The sequence below is a fragment of the Odocoileus virginianus genome, chromosome 8 (genome assembly GCF_023699985.2).
Source record: "Odocoileus virginianus isolate 20LAN1187 ecotype Illinois chromosome 8, Ovbor_1.2, whole genome shotgun sequence".
In the NCBI taxonomy this organism is placed as follows: domain Eukaryota; kingdom Metazoa; phylum Chordata; class Mammalia; order Artiodactyla; family Cervidae; genus Odocoileus; species Odocoileus virginianus.
This window is the reverse complement of record NC_069681.1, coordinates 80,351,327-80,366,509: the sequence shown is the minus strand read 5'-3', so window position 1 is coordinate 80,366,509 and position 15,183 is coordinate 80,351,327. Positions and strand designations below refer to the sequence as shown.

Genomic DNA, 15,183 nt, shown 5'->3' with positions numbered 1-15,183 from the left:
TCCATGTGCTGGTCAGACAATTCTCAAATACATGTCAAACACATGACCCTTCTAGAAACTAAAAAGCCTTGAAAATCGAGATGAATCAAGCTTGATTAAAGATTGCAGCTCTGTGCATGGAGAGCTTGTGGCCTTGGTGTTGAGAAGCCCTGTTTTGGATCCAGCCAAACCTCAGGCAAGGCATGTGTTCCTTCTCTGATTTTCAGTTTACCCACCTATGAAAATGAGATGGGTATTATCAACCTTCCAAATCTGTGGCAAGAATTAAATGAGCTGCCTGTACAAAAGTGCCTTCAGAGACTCAGCCCAAAAGAAGAGTCCAGAAAAGACTGCTCCAAGAGAAAACCATCCATTCCACACGAGAGAGAGATTTTCCTGAGAAAACTCATCTCTCTCCAGAGCAAAGCAGTTATTATTAAAGTAGAACCATGACCTTTTTTGATGCTGTGATTGGGATAAACTCTTGAATGAGCTATATGTTAGATTATTCATGAATTAGGGGGGCATTAAATTTTATTTAAGGAGTCTATAGCCCCAAATCCTGATGAAGTATATGTTTAATTAAAAAGTTATCCTCTAAGGCAGAGATTGCCATGTTATAGCCAATGGGCTGAATCTAGTGCACTGCCTATTTTTGTAAATAAAGTTCTATTGGAACACAGCCACATCCATTCACTTATAATCAACCTATGGCCACTTCCACTCTACGAGGGCAGAATACAGTAGTTGTATCAAAGAACTATATAGCCTGCAAAACCTGAAGTATTAATTATTCACCCTTTCCAGAAAGAAATTTTCATCTCCTATTCTAGTAGAAAAAGGTACCACCTGGTGGGCTTGTTAAAAACTGTATAACCACCACCTAGTGGAATAGAATGCCTGGCATAGAGTAGGTGCCTCAATAAATATTTGTTAATAAATAAATGATTAAATTTTCCAAGGAGGGGACCATTAATAGAGAAACCTTGATTTTTGAGGATAAATGTGTTTTTGAAGAGTTTGGGGTATCTGAGAGCCTAAACAATCAAATCACATATGAAATGCTCCACAGTTGCATCCCACAATAGTGACCCGGTAGTAAGTTTTCAGCACAGCTAAAACAAACAATTCTAATAAAAGGAGTCACCCCTTAACCCACTTGCTTAGTAAGTTCTAAATTTTCATAGATTTTCTTAAGATAAACTGTGCCTACAGTTGTCCTTTAGTTTATTAGCCCGATGAAAGAAAAAGCAGCATGGCAGCTCAGCTTAGCTTCTGCTGTGAAACAGTCAGGGGTCATAGAGCGGAGGAAGCACGTGACTTTCACCCTCTAGAAGCCTGAGCTCAGCAAGTAGCTATCATTTTAACCCTCTGATCGGAGGCCACTAGAAACCCTCTGCAGAGCTGGACAAGATTCTGTTAAGAACCAGATCAGTGGGAGGAGCCTACGTTTATGAAGTGGTAGAGAAACCTGGGGCAGCCCTACCCCGGGACATGAGAATCACATTTAAGAGACTGGTGCCTAGGAAGGAGCTTCAAAGGCCGAAAGTTTCATTCCATGAAGTCCCCTTTTGTCACCTTCACTTTAGGGAAATACCATGTCTTAGTCCAGATACTGTGCAATTCCTGGCAAGACCCCAAAGGGATATTAAAACAAAACAAAACAAAACCGTAATAAGTATGGCCATGAACCAAAAAAAAAAAAAAAAAAGAAATGAGTAGGGTGATATATCAATTGAGGTGTCAGTTTAATTTTACTAGCAAGCAAAACATTTCCAAAGTGGCAAGCGAATTGTAACTCAGTCCCCACAGAGTAAGGGCGAGCGAAGGAGAGGGTTCCTGAGATTAATGCCCCAACAGCTGCATCCCCGGCTCACTCTCCTAGGTGGTATGAATAATGGATGGGCTCAAAGGCAACATGCACGATAATGTTCTTTTATTAATGAAATGAAGACTGTTTGTGATGGCTAGCAATAAATTTAGAAACGTAAAAAAGGAGAAACAGTCACTGCTTGCCTCTGAAAAATGGAGTTGCTTAAATTCAATAATTACTGCCACATCAGAAAGCATCGCCTCCAAACTTAAATGAGGTGTATCTCTTGCAGGTCCTGCATGACAAATATTTTTGATCCACAGACGGAAGGCCTGTCGTTTACTGAGAGAAAAACAGAACCTGTTCTAGTAGATTGATGGTGATATTAAGCATATTCATGGTATTTCATAGGTGGAAGTTTCCCTGGGGGTGAGGCACTGTAGTACCTCACTGCATTCCCTGGACTGCGAAATAGCTCGACCAACGTGGTGGTTAGGAAACGTGCCCGGGGTCACATAATCAGCTGAGGCAGGACAGAAGGCCAGCTCTCCCCGCTTCCCCCTGCTGCTGCTACCAAGGGGCTTAGGCTACAGCTACCAGACAAGGCAAGCATTGCGCAGATGTGGGTGACTCAGACTGGCAGAAACAAAGTCACGCCCTGTTTCATGTTCTCGCTTCATTTCTGACCTTCCGCCCCCCGTGCTATATTTTTCCCATAACATTGGCCAGGTGGGTACAGCCTAGGTGTTCATGCTGATTTCCAAATTCAAGGTCAGAAAGAAGGATTTCAAAAATCTGAGTGCTGTCTAGAGTGGTTTTACTGTAACAGAAGCCACCACTGGCCGAACTCATTCGGTGAATCTGTTGTTGGAATACATTTCCTTGGTCTTATTCAAGCGCTGTCTCTCATCTGTGCATGCCTGATGTTACGGCAGGTGCCAAAACATGGTCAATCTGAATTTCTTTAAGAGCTCCAACTGCTGTGTGTGTCTGCCCATGAGCTGCTGAGGTAACCGGCATGATTTTACCATTCCTCGGTTTTCACATTTCATCTAGCAGCTCCTCAGGACACCCTAATCAGCAAGGGCTTGCAGTCTGAGGTAGGAGCATGTAGAGTCTCTTCTGTGTAGAACACGAGTGTATTTGTTACTCCACATCATTTCCTTCCGTCCGTTGCTGGTTCTGTTGATCAGGATCCCCCAGTCTGCTGTTGGTCGGCTGTAGCCCCATGCACACAGCTGTCATTGTTGGGTACATGTGTAAAATAACTAGATCAGAGCTTCCTATGTGGTTACTACTGGTCAACTCCAGCATCTCGAGAGATTGCTTGCTCACCTCTAACCTGTAATAATTAGCACCAAAATGTGATAATGCAGGCTTCAGATTTTCTTACGAGCGCTTAATGAAGTGATAACTTACTGAGGAAACACTTGGGAATTCCACAGCAAGTCCATTCATGTCTATTGCACAGCGCTGCAAACTGTGAGCAAAATAAACTCATGAAATAATAAATCCATTAGAAAGTCTTAAGTTTTAATGGAACATCAGGCTAGGGACAACCTTACCTTATAAAGATAGGTGTTAGGGAGGAGAGACCCTATTTGCTTGATATCTGGGAAATATTTGTGACTGAGAAAGAGGAAAGCAGGCTTTCAGAAATGGTTGAAAGAGCCCAGAATTTAAATCTATGAGGCAGCACTTCAAATTGCCAATTGGATAATAAATATTTTTGTAGCGTTATTCTTAAAAATTATGTATTGGCATATTATTCTTATTCTTTGCAGAATTCATCTGTCCTTAACTACCTGTAGGGGCTATAGAACTTAGCTGAACTTGAGCAACACAGATTTTAGAGGAAAGTTAATTTTACAATTAAATTTATAATTATAAAATTCCAAAGAGATCATATATGACTGAGCTTATTATGATAAGAAATTGGACCATGATCCAAGGTTATTTAGTAGATAAATAGGAGTATAAGAGATTAACTTTATCTGATGTAAGCATTTGGTCATATCTAAAACATAAACTACATTCTTAAATATTAAGACTCACAATATCTTTAACTTCTTACTGTTTTATATTAGAGTTGCTTGGGGTTCTGTTTTGTTATTCAGAAAGGACATGATCATCTAAAATAATTTAATTATATATTAGCTACAAGATATTTAATATACCCTTCTATATGTGCCACAATTGGCTAGGCAGTCTGGAAAATGCAAAGGAGGAGCTTGCATAGGATTTGGAAACGATGCACAGAAAAGACCTGGCTGTAGTCAATGTCAAAAGTCTGGTCAAGACAATTCCTGCCTGAGGAATTTAGAAAGAAAAAGTGTGATGCAGAAGGTGAGATTTGATCAAATCTTAGAAAGCAGAAATGGGAGTGGGCAGGAAGCGAGAGAGGGTGATGTCAGGCTGGTGAACACCTTAAGCCACGATGCAGAGGCGAGCGTGATTGACGCACCTGCAGAGAGCTACCAGTTAGCACTGCTGGGGTCTCACGTGAAGAAATCCCACACCCAGCTGGCTTTCAGCAGAAAGGAGACGTATGATTTTATACAGCCTGAGCGGTTCAGAGGCTGGCTGTGGCTTCAGTCATGGGGGGACTCAGTTGTCAGGAGGCTGGTGGTCTTTCCACGCCTCCTGTTTGCCTCCCTGTAGTGGCTTCAGTCTGGAGCTTCACACGGTACCCCCTCCAGCCTGGCCACCCTCTCACCTGGAGTCACTGTGAGTCCAAATCACTGTGTAGTCTCCTCTGGCCCAGGAACTGAGTGGGGTGCCCATCCTGAACCAACCACAAGGCCTAGGGGATGCAGTCAGCACAGGCTTGCTTCTGGGTCACAGGCCAACCCTGCCCCACCCTCTGAGATGGAGGTAGGGTGCCCTTCACTGGAACCACAGATTGCAGGAGCCGGGGGCGTCCGAAGGGAAACAGGCATGGTTAATTATAAGCAGAGCAAGCGGGTGCTGTGTCTGCTAATGGAGACATTGAGTCTCCTGATGTCACAGGATTATTTTGAGTAATAATAGGAATAATTGGACGCTGGAAAATTTTATTGTAAGCACATTGCGACTGCTAGGACAAGGAGTTCGACTTGATGAGGAACTGTAAATCAGTCTTGGGCATACCGACCTCTCAGCTGGGTGAGGGATGGCCCGGGGGTCGGGTGTGCAGGAGGAGGGAGGTCCCAGGACCTCTGTTGTGCTTGCCCACCGTTCAGAAGGTGCACATCTGAGACTATCTCCTTTGTGCTGTGAACTGTGGAGACACAGACAGGATGCCCAGACCTGATCCTGCCCTCCATAGCGTCCACAGCATGGCAGGGAAGGCAGCACCGCCGAGTCGGTCACGGTGCGGGCAGAGCAGAGTGACAGCTGTGCTGGGCTTCATGGGAACGCGGAGAAGTTCTTAAAGTGAAGCTCAGTCCCTCGAGGCGGAAGCAGAGTGAGCAGGAGCCCAGGGAGCAGAGGCCTGGGGGCAGTGACGTCCTCTGGATCGTCTCTGAGAGCAAGTGTGTTGGGAGCCCTAAACCTTGCTATTGGAGCCTTTGAGAATATTGAGCAGATCTGGGTGGTTGGATCCCAGCAGATCCCGCCTGTCATCGTGCCCAGGTGTCCCTCGAAGTTCACAGGCCCAGGATGGGACTGTACACGCGGGGAACCCTGGCCCGCTGTCCCTGAGAGAGTCCTTGGGTCTCTGGCACGGGAAAGCCTTGGACACTGCCTGTGGTCTGTGTCTCCTCCCCAGCTCACTGTGTCTGGGGACTGGAGAAGGCAACCCTGGAGTGCAGTGGCTCCTTCAAGTCCTGTTTCAATAGACTTTAGAATCGGTGGGAAGAAGCTACCTGAGCCGGGAGGAGAACTGAGTTCTGTTCCTCCTCAGTGACGGGCAGGTCTCTCCTCATGCCTGGGCCCCAGTTTCCTTGCCTGCAAGGGCAAGGCCCCGGGCAAAGAATGCTTTACAAATGCTTTATCAATATGGAGTCTGTACATCCAGCAGAAACAACCATCACACCCTTTTCCGTGACCTGTGATCATGACATGCTATGTTTTCAACAATAGAAAGTGAAAGTTAAGTTGCTCAGTCGTGTCTGACTCTTTGCGACCCCATGGACTGTAGCCTACCGGGATTCTCCAGACAAGAGTACTGGAGTGGGTTGCCATGTCCTTCTCCAGGGGATCTTCACGCCCCAGGGATCAAACCCGGGTCTCCCGCATTGTAGGCAGACGCTTCACCCTCTGAGAGCTTCCCTGGTGGCTCAGAGGGTAAAGCGTCTGCCTGCAATGCGGGAGACCCGGGTTCGATCCCTGGGTCAGGAAGATCTCCTGGAGAAGGACATGGCAACCCACTCCAGTATTTCTGTCTGGAGAATCCCAGGGACGGAGGAGCCTGGTAGGCTACAGTCCATGGGGTCACAAAGTGTCGGACACGACTGACTTCACTTCACTTCACTTTAGCCTCTGAACCACCGGGGAAGCCCAATAGCTGCTGTCAAGTTCCTCTTGACTCAGCACAACTGAAAGCCCAGCAGCATCTGAGCACCGGGGCCCAGCAACAAAGGCCAGCGTTTAAAAGCTGCTCACTAGAGAAGGTGGCAGGAAGGGCCAGAACTGACCACTTAAATGGGACAGAGCAAAGGGCTGGCCAGGCAGAGGGACAAGGAAGGAAGAGCATATGACTTGCTCCTGAGAGCACCTGGAGGCGTGAACGTGAACGTAGCGGGGTGGTGCCATGCAAGCTGTGAGCGCGCAGACGGGGCATTGCGGTGGCAAAAGCGCCTGTGTCCGTGGCTGCCACCAAGAGCGCGACTTGGAGTAGTTGAGTCTGTGATGGGGAGATGAGGTTGACGTGGAGAAGGTGCTAGTGAGGGTGGGAGGGAAAGGACGCACTCTAGGTTCTAATGTGAGCTGGGTTCTGCATCGCTTTCCTCTGACCTGCAGCTCCTTCATTTTAAAACAACATCTTACATTGTAGAGAACGAACCAACAAACCACCACCTTACATTTCTGGGAGTCTTTGCCATTTCGAGAGAATGTGCACTTCTGTTTTTACCTTTTAACAACTCAGGAGGGTGGCAGGGGGCGGAGTTATCCTTGCTCCTTATTTACCTGAGAACTGAGTAAATGGTTCCCACAACCAGCAGTGGACGGACCCGGACTCCAAATTTCTGACTTGAAACCCAACATGCAATTTTCTTGGCAACACCAGGGAACCTCAGTCTGCTAGTCAATATTCAGTTTGATGCCAAGTGATTTTTCCTTTCTCAAGAAGGTAGAAATTGAAATATTTTTTATTACCAAGAGAAGAGTTTATATTACTCTTGAATTAACTGCAGAGTGGTGTTTATGTACGTCAGACTAGATAGACTCCTGCTTTTTTATGTTCAGCTTTACACAAACAGAACATTTTCAGTTTGCTTTGAAAGCAAAATACCATGTGTTGTAACTTTACAATGTTTTAAATAAAGTTAGGAATTTCGGTTTATGATGCTGAAAAATATCACAAAATCGGCGGGTATAAGACCAAGAGCTATGTACATGAAGGCCTTTAAAAGTTCGACGGTTGGTGAATCAAAGGTAGACATTTCGACACACCAGTTGTTGAATTATTGTATTAACAATCCAGTGAAACAAGAAGTGAATTATTAAAGTTTATCTTCCTCACTGATTTGTATCACTGTTACTCAAGTGTGGGTAGTTTTTAAAGTGGAGCAGTTCAGCCTAACGAAGCCATTTACTGTACTGGTTCTACACACTGCCTCTCTTTCTGTCTTTATTACTTCATTTTGTAACTTTGATTGCCCCATTTTAGATCTAAGATTGCTCTAATGCTACACTGCAATTGTATGAGGGGCTTAGTTTTCACTTTGTTCTCAGAATCCGGCTGGCTATAAATTTATCTCTGTTCTTTGAAGAAGCTAACAGTAAATTTCCAAGAGGAAAAATGGTGGTATATATCCCTGTAGAGGAAAAGTAATCTCTTAAAAGCAGAATAACCTCCAGGCTACATCCTTTTAAAGAGGGACTTTCAAACAAGGATGCCTTCCAACTTTTATGTGTGCTCTGTATTTTTCTTCAGGCTTTGTACCTGCTCTCCTGCTCTCTGTGTAAGGTTTCTCTGTAATGAGCCATCCTGCTCACACCCATTAAATCTGTAATGAAGCCATGCCTTTCCCAATCCTGATGTCATAATAACTTCCAGAGCACAGCCTGGAGATGATCCGAGGTTTCCTCAGGAAAAGGGGGCAGAGGGCCCAGGGCCCCGGAGTTGGAATCCCTATGACGCTGAACCTCAGTTCCGTAGATTCCCATGAACTACAGTGAAAACGAACTTTGTGGAGGGGAATCCATGGGAAGGTTTCCATCAGGTTTAATTGCATTCAGGGCAGTTTTCAAAGTCAGGCGCTGGTTCATTCAAATTAAACCCACCCTTCCCACACTCCCTCATCAAGAGATAATAAGGTCATTTAGAAGGAGGAGGTGCTAAAATAACGGGATGAGCTTGTGGCTCTGTTTCCAATGTCTGACAGCTTCATCACCTCTCATCTCTTATTATGCAGCTGCCTGGAGCTGCATGTTGATGAACGAGGCACTGCCGGTGTCCTCTCGTGTCAGACGCACAAGCCTGGGCTCCCGTTTACCACTGGGGCTGGGGGAAGCAGGGATCTCTGGATAGGCTGGGAGCAACCAAGGGTCATCGATGTGGAGCTCAGGGAGGTCTGGGGAGGGCGGGAGAGAGGCTGAACCCCCACATCATCCATCCTGCCTGTGCCTGCGATGTCACGACAAGGGGCTCTCAGAGCTGCATCTGGGGGAGCAGAGGTCACCCCAGCAGTGGTGACTGTGGGCACCTTAAGCGAGCCATTGTGGATGGTTAACTTTAGCCAGCATATTTTTCTGACCTCAGAAAGTTCCAGAAAGTGTCATGTGTGTGTGTGCATGTGTGTGTGTGTGTTTGCCATTTCCTTCGGCCTAATTGTCCTCTTTCTCATTTTATGCCCCTGCTAGACCACCGCTCTTGATAAGGAGAGGCAGGTTTTCCGACGAAGACGCAACCCGGATGTGAGGAGCCGGTACAAGGCCCAGCCAGCTCCACCGGAACTCAACTCGGAGTCGGAAGACTACTCGCCGAGCTCCTCCGAGACTGTTCGCTCCCCAAACTCGCCCTTTTAATAAGACCCTTTTACTCGAAGTCCTAGCTTAACCCTTTGATACTCTGAGGTTTGTTACCCCCCCCCCCCCAAATTTATGTCAGACAGTTTCCTCTGATCTACCTAGCACTCAGTGCTTGAATGGCCGAGCAGAACAGTGTGTTTTTCTGGTACCCTTGTAGCGATTTCCCTTTTGCTGAATGAGACTGTGACATGTTATTGGTGAAGATGACAACTTGCTGCTAATTGGGTCCTCAAAGGGTTAAGGCTATTTTGCGACTTTTAAAATGTAGAAGCAATGAATGTTTTCATCAGTGGAGCTAGGCTCTGCAGTATGTAACATAGCACGTGTTAACCCTCTGAGTGCATGGGATTTTATGGAGAATGCTTGAGGGAATCTTTCAGGCCTCTGGATTTATATGCACATGTTTCTTGATTTTGCTGCAGATTAAGGGGTTATTAGATGCTGAGATGTCCAGACAGGAAGAGCGTCTAGCATGCTGTCTTGCTTGTCCTTTTTTTGTGGGTTTAGAACATGGCAGGTTTATAACTTAAGCATCAGCATCCCTTTCCTCTTCACAATCCTATTAAGAAAGGGACTTTTTTAAAAGAAAGAGGTCTCACTGCCAGCTGCCCTGAGTCCTACATCCCACGTAGAGGGACCTGGATCTATGGCCAACAGCCTGACCCAGGATATAGATGGTGGCCCCCCTCCCCCAAATCACCTCCATTTGAAGACGTGCTGATGACGCCCCAGAAATGCTGCTTCCACTTCAGCTGCTACTACTGCCAGTGCGGACCCTCAGGAAGTCACCAGAGCTTGCCCTGTACTTGGTGATTCAGGGTCTGCCTGCTCAGTATGAAACATCTACAGGAAAAAATAAACAAACTGGTGGAAAAGAGCAATAAATTGCCAGGTGCTCTACAGGGCTGGAATGTCAAACAGGAAGAGGCAACAAGACCCGGTTCTTTGTCTCATCTGCTTTTTTCACACAGTTCAGTCTAAAGTGTGAGATCCACACAGTGTATGAAGTCCATACACAGAATATGAAGTCCATACACAGAATATGAAGCCCATACACAGGAGGAGCGCCCAGGACTGGGCGCCCAGAGCCGAGTGCTTTGCAAGATGGCCAAGGAGAAAGCAGAGTGGACCAGCAGTCCATAGTCTCAAAACGCTTTTTAATGAAATAAACCATCGGTGAGATGATTCCATGTGCACCTTTAGGATACTTACATATAGTCTCAGGGAGAACAGGATGGGAGACATAGAGGGTATCACTGAGGATAAAACTTCCGCTCCCTAGGATGACCTTTATATAGCACTGTCTTTAGCTGTCCAGAGAGAGATGCTATTTTCTTTCTTTGGCCCAAGTCCTGTCCAACAGCTGTATTTTACTCCTGTTTCCAAATCTTTCTCCCTAGCCCTGTGTCTCCCCTGGAGTGTGTTACGCTTGGAATGGGGGCCTGCAGCAGCCTGTGGTCACTGCTTAGGTGCAGGGAAGAGGCTGGCTGGGGTGTTTGGCAAGGTGGGGTTTGTCCCAACTCCGATGTCCTCCTAAGGTTTGCTTCGCTCCCTGGCCCGGAAGACAACCATGATGGCTCATGAAATTTGCATCTAGATGGCTAGACAGCGCTCATGGTCTCTGCTCTGAGGTATACTTCGACACCTGAAAGTCTTGAAATGTGTGTGCAGCTCTTCCACAGTCAATTCTTGACTTTCAGACACAGGTCGGTCTTCAGTGACCACCTTTTACTCTTCAACTGATAAACATATGGTCTCTATTACTATCAATGTAAAAATCACAGCATGCCGTGACTGCACCATGGTCCCCCCGCAACTCCCGCCGCTCCCCGAGTTTTTGACTCTTTCACGTTTAGGTTCATCTCTTCTGTGTTGTCTTGCCATGTAAATATTAGGTCATTTACTGAGAGCACCCCCACCTTTTTTTTGAGAGTCCTGAAACCTAACATACAACATCACAAGGTAGCACAATCAGGTGGGTTTTCTGGCGAAGATGGGGAGGGCAGGACACCAGGAAGGTATGGTGTGTAGGTAGATTCCATACAGTAAAGTATCCAAAACTGGTCAGAAATTACTGCTTTCTCTAGAACTCAAAAGCAAAGCACTATTCACAGTAAGACGAAGGAGCAGGTTCCTGGATTGGCCTCAATTATAAATGTGTGAATATGAAGAAATCCTGTGTGTGGAGACCTCCCTGCAGTAAGATTGTGGTTTTCCTTGGGCCCCCCTGGTAGCCCAGTTGGTAAAGAATCCGCCTGCAATGCAGGAGACCCTGGTTCTATCTGGGTCGGGAAGATCCCCTGGAGAAGGGATAGGCTACCCACTCCAGTATTCTTGGGCTTCCATTGTGGCTCAGCTGGGAAAGAATCCGCCTGCAATGCGGGAGACCTGGGTTTGATCCCTGGGTTGGGAAGATCCGCTGGAGAAGGGAAAGGCTACCCACTCCAGTATTCTGGCCTGGAGAATTCCATGAACTGTATAGTCCATGGGGTCACAAAGAGTTGGACACAACTGAGCAACTTTCACTTCACTTTCTTTCTCTGAATTACTGCTTTTCCCGTGGGCATTGTGTCTATGATGCCAGCATCTTGCGTACATACCCTACAGCGCATGGCTCAGGCCTTTTTCACCCAAGTCTTGAAGGACTGTGGACCATGTAAAGCTGTGGCGTGTTTCCCGTAACACTGCAGAAGGGCCACTCGGAAGAATGCAGGGCCATTCCGCATGGGGATCCCAGCACACCACTGCAGAATTTGAGTGATCTATGCTGAATAAATAGTGGAATGTGACCTGTCAAGTAGAAATATTGAGTAATCAGATGGAATGCAATCTTTTCAGCACTAAGCTATCGAGATCCTGAATGTCAGAGATGTACTCAGAGGGTTAACAGACAAGCACAAGGCATGCTGATTACGTGGGTGTACCCAGACTGCTTTTGCTTTTTAGCCAGTGCTAATTTTTTTCACAACATTCTTGGGATAGTTCAAGTTTGAAATAATTAAGTGGTGGTGTTAAGGAATTTCTATAACCAAATTGATCTTATTTTTTATTTCACTTTATTAGAGAATAAATATGTACCATTATGACAGTGTATCTCTGTACTTATCAATTTAATCATTGCCACAAGTGTCCCCATATTTTTCTTTTCTACGTATATAATATAGCTTTTATGGTGGTGGCCTGGTGATGGGGACTGTCTTTCCTCTATTGATACATGACCAACCATATGGTATTTTCAAGGGGAATTTTAAGATTCATTTTGTTTCAGTTTTGGTAGTAGACTAGTTAAGGAAAAACTCTTTCATTACTTGCATCATGTAAACCATCTCTGTAGATGAGAACCATTCATATTGATGACACATTTTTTTTCCTCAGCACTGTAGCAGAAACCATTTATTCTCATAATCAATGCATATGTAATTTGCTCCATATCATTAGAAGGAAAAGTAAGATTTTGGACATTGAAAATGTTTTTTCTGTAGCCCTCATCTGATTTTACACGTGGTGCATACTAAAATAAGCCAAGAAAAAAAATGCAAATAAACTACTGAAAATGCTTGGTGTTCTGTATTCAGTGAGACCTTCCTACAACCTGCTCAGCACCCCCATGGGTGGTGTTTAACAGGCCCATCAGATACTGTTGAAAGAAAGCAATATATCCATAAATGAAGGCTAAAATTGCAATCCTTTACCCTTTGAGGCGTATTTCAGTTGGAAAAAAGAAAAGAAAAATTGGCTTAGCTGAGAGGGTCACGGGGCTGCCGTGTGGCCAAGGCTTACGCACATTAAATCATGGTTGTCTGCTGGCCAGTGGCGCCATGACACAGCCCCGTCCCTGTGCTGAAGGGCAATCGTGCTTGAGGGAGAGCTTTCTTCATATTATTGTGTTGCCCGATAGCCCTTCTCTGGGTCAGGATCTGTCAGCATTTCCATGATAAACTTCTGATTTCAAAGGTTTTTAATTTGATCATAAAAAGGTGCCCCAGGCTGAAGTTTGCTATAGAGCGCCTGTTCCGAAGAATGAAGGTTCACTGCCTTCTTTTCTCTGCCCAATTCTGCCGAGAAAAGAATAACCAAAAAGAAAAAAAGAAAATCTGGTATGTCTCCCCTCTTTACTTGTAATTTCAGAATTGTGGAAAGCACCAAGATCCAAGATGGTAGTTTAATTTAATTATTCATTTGGGTGTGGGTTAAAAAAAATTAATGAGTCACCTGGCATATATTGTAGATAACATATCTTTTCTATAATTTGTAAATCATTAATTTTTTTAACTGCTACATGATTTGGGAGGGGTGGGAGTGGGAATCCAATCAAAGATTTTTTTTAAAACTTGAAGTTGGTCAGTTCAAGGGTTAGCCTTTCCTGTGTGTTGTCTGCCATTTCCATTAGGAGTTTGGGGAAAAAATACTCTCAGACAGACCCTTATTTTGCATGCAGTGATAGAGGGTCAGATATGTGCTTCTTTGGGAGATACGGATTTCTTTATTTAATCAAGTTTCATGAAGCCATTCTAGTCTGTTGGGGAAAATAGTGATTAAAAGCACTTCCAAAACTAACATTTTTGTCAATTTAGATAAGATAAGGAGTGCATCAACGAACACACTTCACACATTTTTTGGTTTAAAGACAAAAAAAAAAAAAAAAACACGAAACTTGAGAACACATTTGATCACTGCAAATGTGCTTTAAAAATTGGCTCAATGGTGCTTATACATGAAACAGTAACAAATGGGGTCCCTAGGACTGTCAGAAGGAATCTTTCATTTGTATGTAATTACATACTTGAGGAGGAGGTGCTTTTAAGGCAGTCTTTCATTTTTTAATCATCTCAAATATGCAACCATCCATCCAGTAACATTAAGGGTCATAAACTGGTGGGAAACAGGAAATTCAGTGTAGAAGCTTAGGATGCCTCTGGGTGAGGTGGTCTTTATTTCCCTCTTTGGTTTTTTTGTGTGTGTTGCTGTTGTCGTCATTCATGGGCTTCAATGCTGAAGCTGGGCGATCATTTTTCAGTGAGTGAGCTTCTAACTGGCAGGTGTTTTGATCACGGGGTTTGCAGTCTCTTGCCCTTGGAGACGAGTGAGGGCTCTAGTTTCATTCTTTTTCATAAAGAAAGTGCAATCTCTGTAATTAAACCCCACCTGTAAATTTCCTCGACATTCTTTTTTGGTCCACTGACATGAGACCCTTAATGTTGCTTCAGTGTAAAATTGTATATTTTTGTCTGTGATATACTTTATTAACTTAAAGTAAATAATAGTTCTAAAAGCCTTCACTGTTGGTATTAAGAGAAAGTAGGGTTTTAAAAGTGATGATAAAGATGCTATAATGTCAATTCATTCCAGTCCAATTGAATGTGGTAAGAAAAAGACCTTGAATAGTTCTCTAGGGACAATTTCTCACTGGCCATTGACATTAATCTTTGATGTATTCTTAGAAAAAAATAAAAAGAAATTGAAACTGGTCCAAGGTTAGAGTCATATCCTCGATAACTATTTTTTTTAATTTTATTAGGAAATTAATAATAGTCTTTTTCATTCTGGGTGAAAGAAAATTGTTAAAGGACTAGTTGAGTGTGAAATTAAATAGTATTTTGCTCATGCATACTGAAAAGGTGGGCTTGAAACTTGATGCATTTAAACAAGTTTCTGAAAGGTTTTAATTCGGTGCAAGAAAAAAAATTCAATGTTTCCTTTGAAAATACTGAATTTATCAATTGCTGCATGGATCAGATGGCACAGGTTAACCTTTGATTTTTCAGAATCTTAATGAAGTAACTATCAAACGATTTGTATCCATGATTAAAGCTGGAATGAGATCTGATTTTTTTTCCTAATCTCTCAGTTTAAGCTAATAAATGTAGGTTAATGTGGATGAAATCATCTGTGATATATTATGTTCATTTATCAACTGAGCTTTTTTGATGTTGCCTGTTTTTATGTAAAACATGTTCTTAAAGGTTAATAAAAGAATAGTACTTGGTGTATGAACTACTACGTAATACCCTACCTCCAATGTCCACTCCTCAGTTCGCTCTGCCATAATGGAGTAAAATTTCATTTTAGTTCAGTTCATAATTGACACATTCAGTCCACGAAGGAATAACCCAGCTGTGTTCTTGGGGGGAATTCTCTCTATGCAAGGCTTTAAAAATTAGTCATGCGGTCAGAGTGTAGCTTTCCCACATGTCCTTCGTAGCAGAGTGTCTATT

The 15,183-nt window shown here is 44.1% G+C and overlaps 1 protein-coding gene across 3 annotated transcripts in view; it reads left to right on the top strand.

Annotated features, from left to right (window-relative positions):
- DCLK1 (doublecortin like kinase 1) overlaps positions 1 to 14,962 on the top strand; it is a 157,667-nt gene extending 142,705 nt beyond the window's left edge. For 2 of the 3 annotated variants that reach the window (XM_020893392.2, XM_020893408.2), the window contains one exon: positions 8,801 to 14,962. In XM_020893392.2, the coding sequence (XP_020749051.1) occupies positions 8,801 to 8,965 (165 nt within the window). In that variant the 3' untranslated portion in view covers positions 8,966 to 14,962. The remainder of the gene's footprint in view (positions 1 to 8,800) is intronic. The other variant, XM_070471800.1, reaches the window with a different exon arrangement.
- Positions 14,963 to 15,183: the final 221 nt, after the last annotated feature.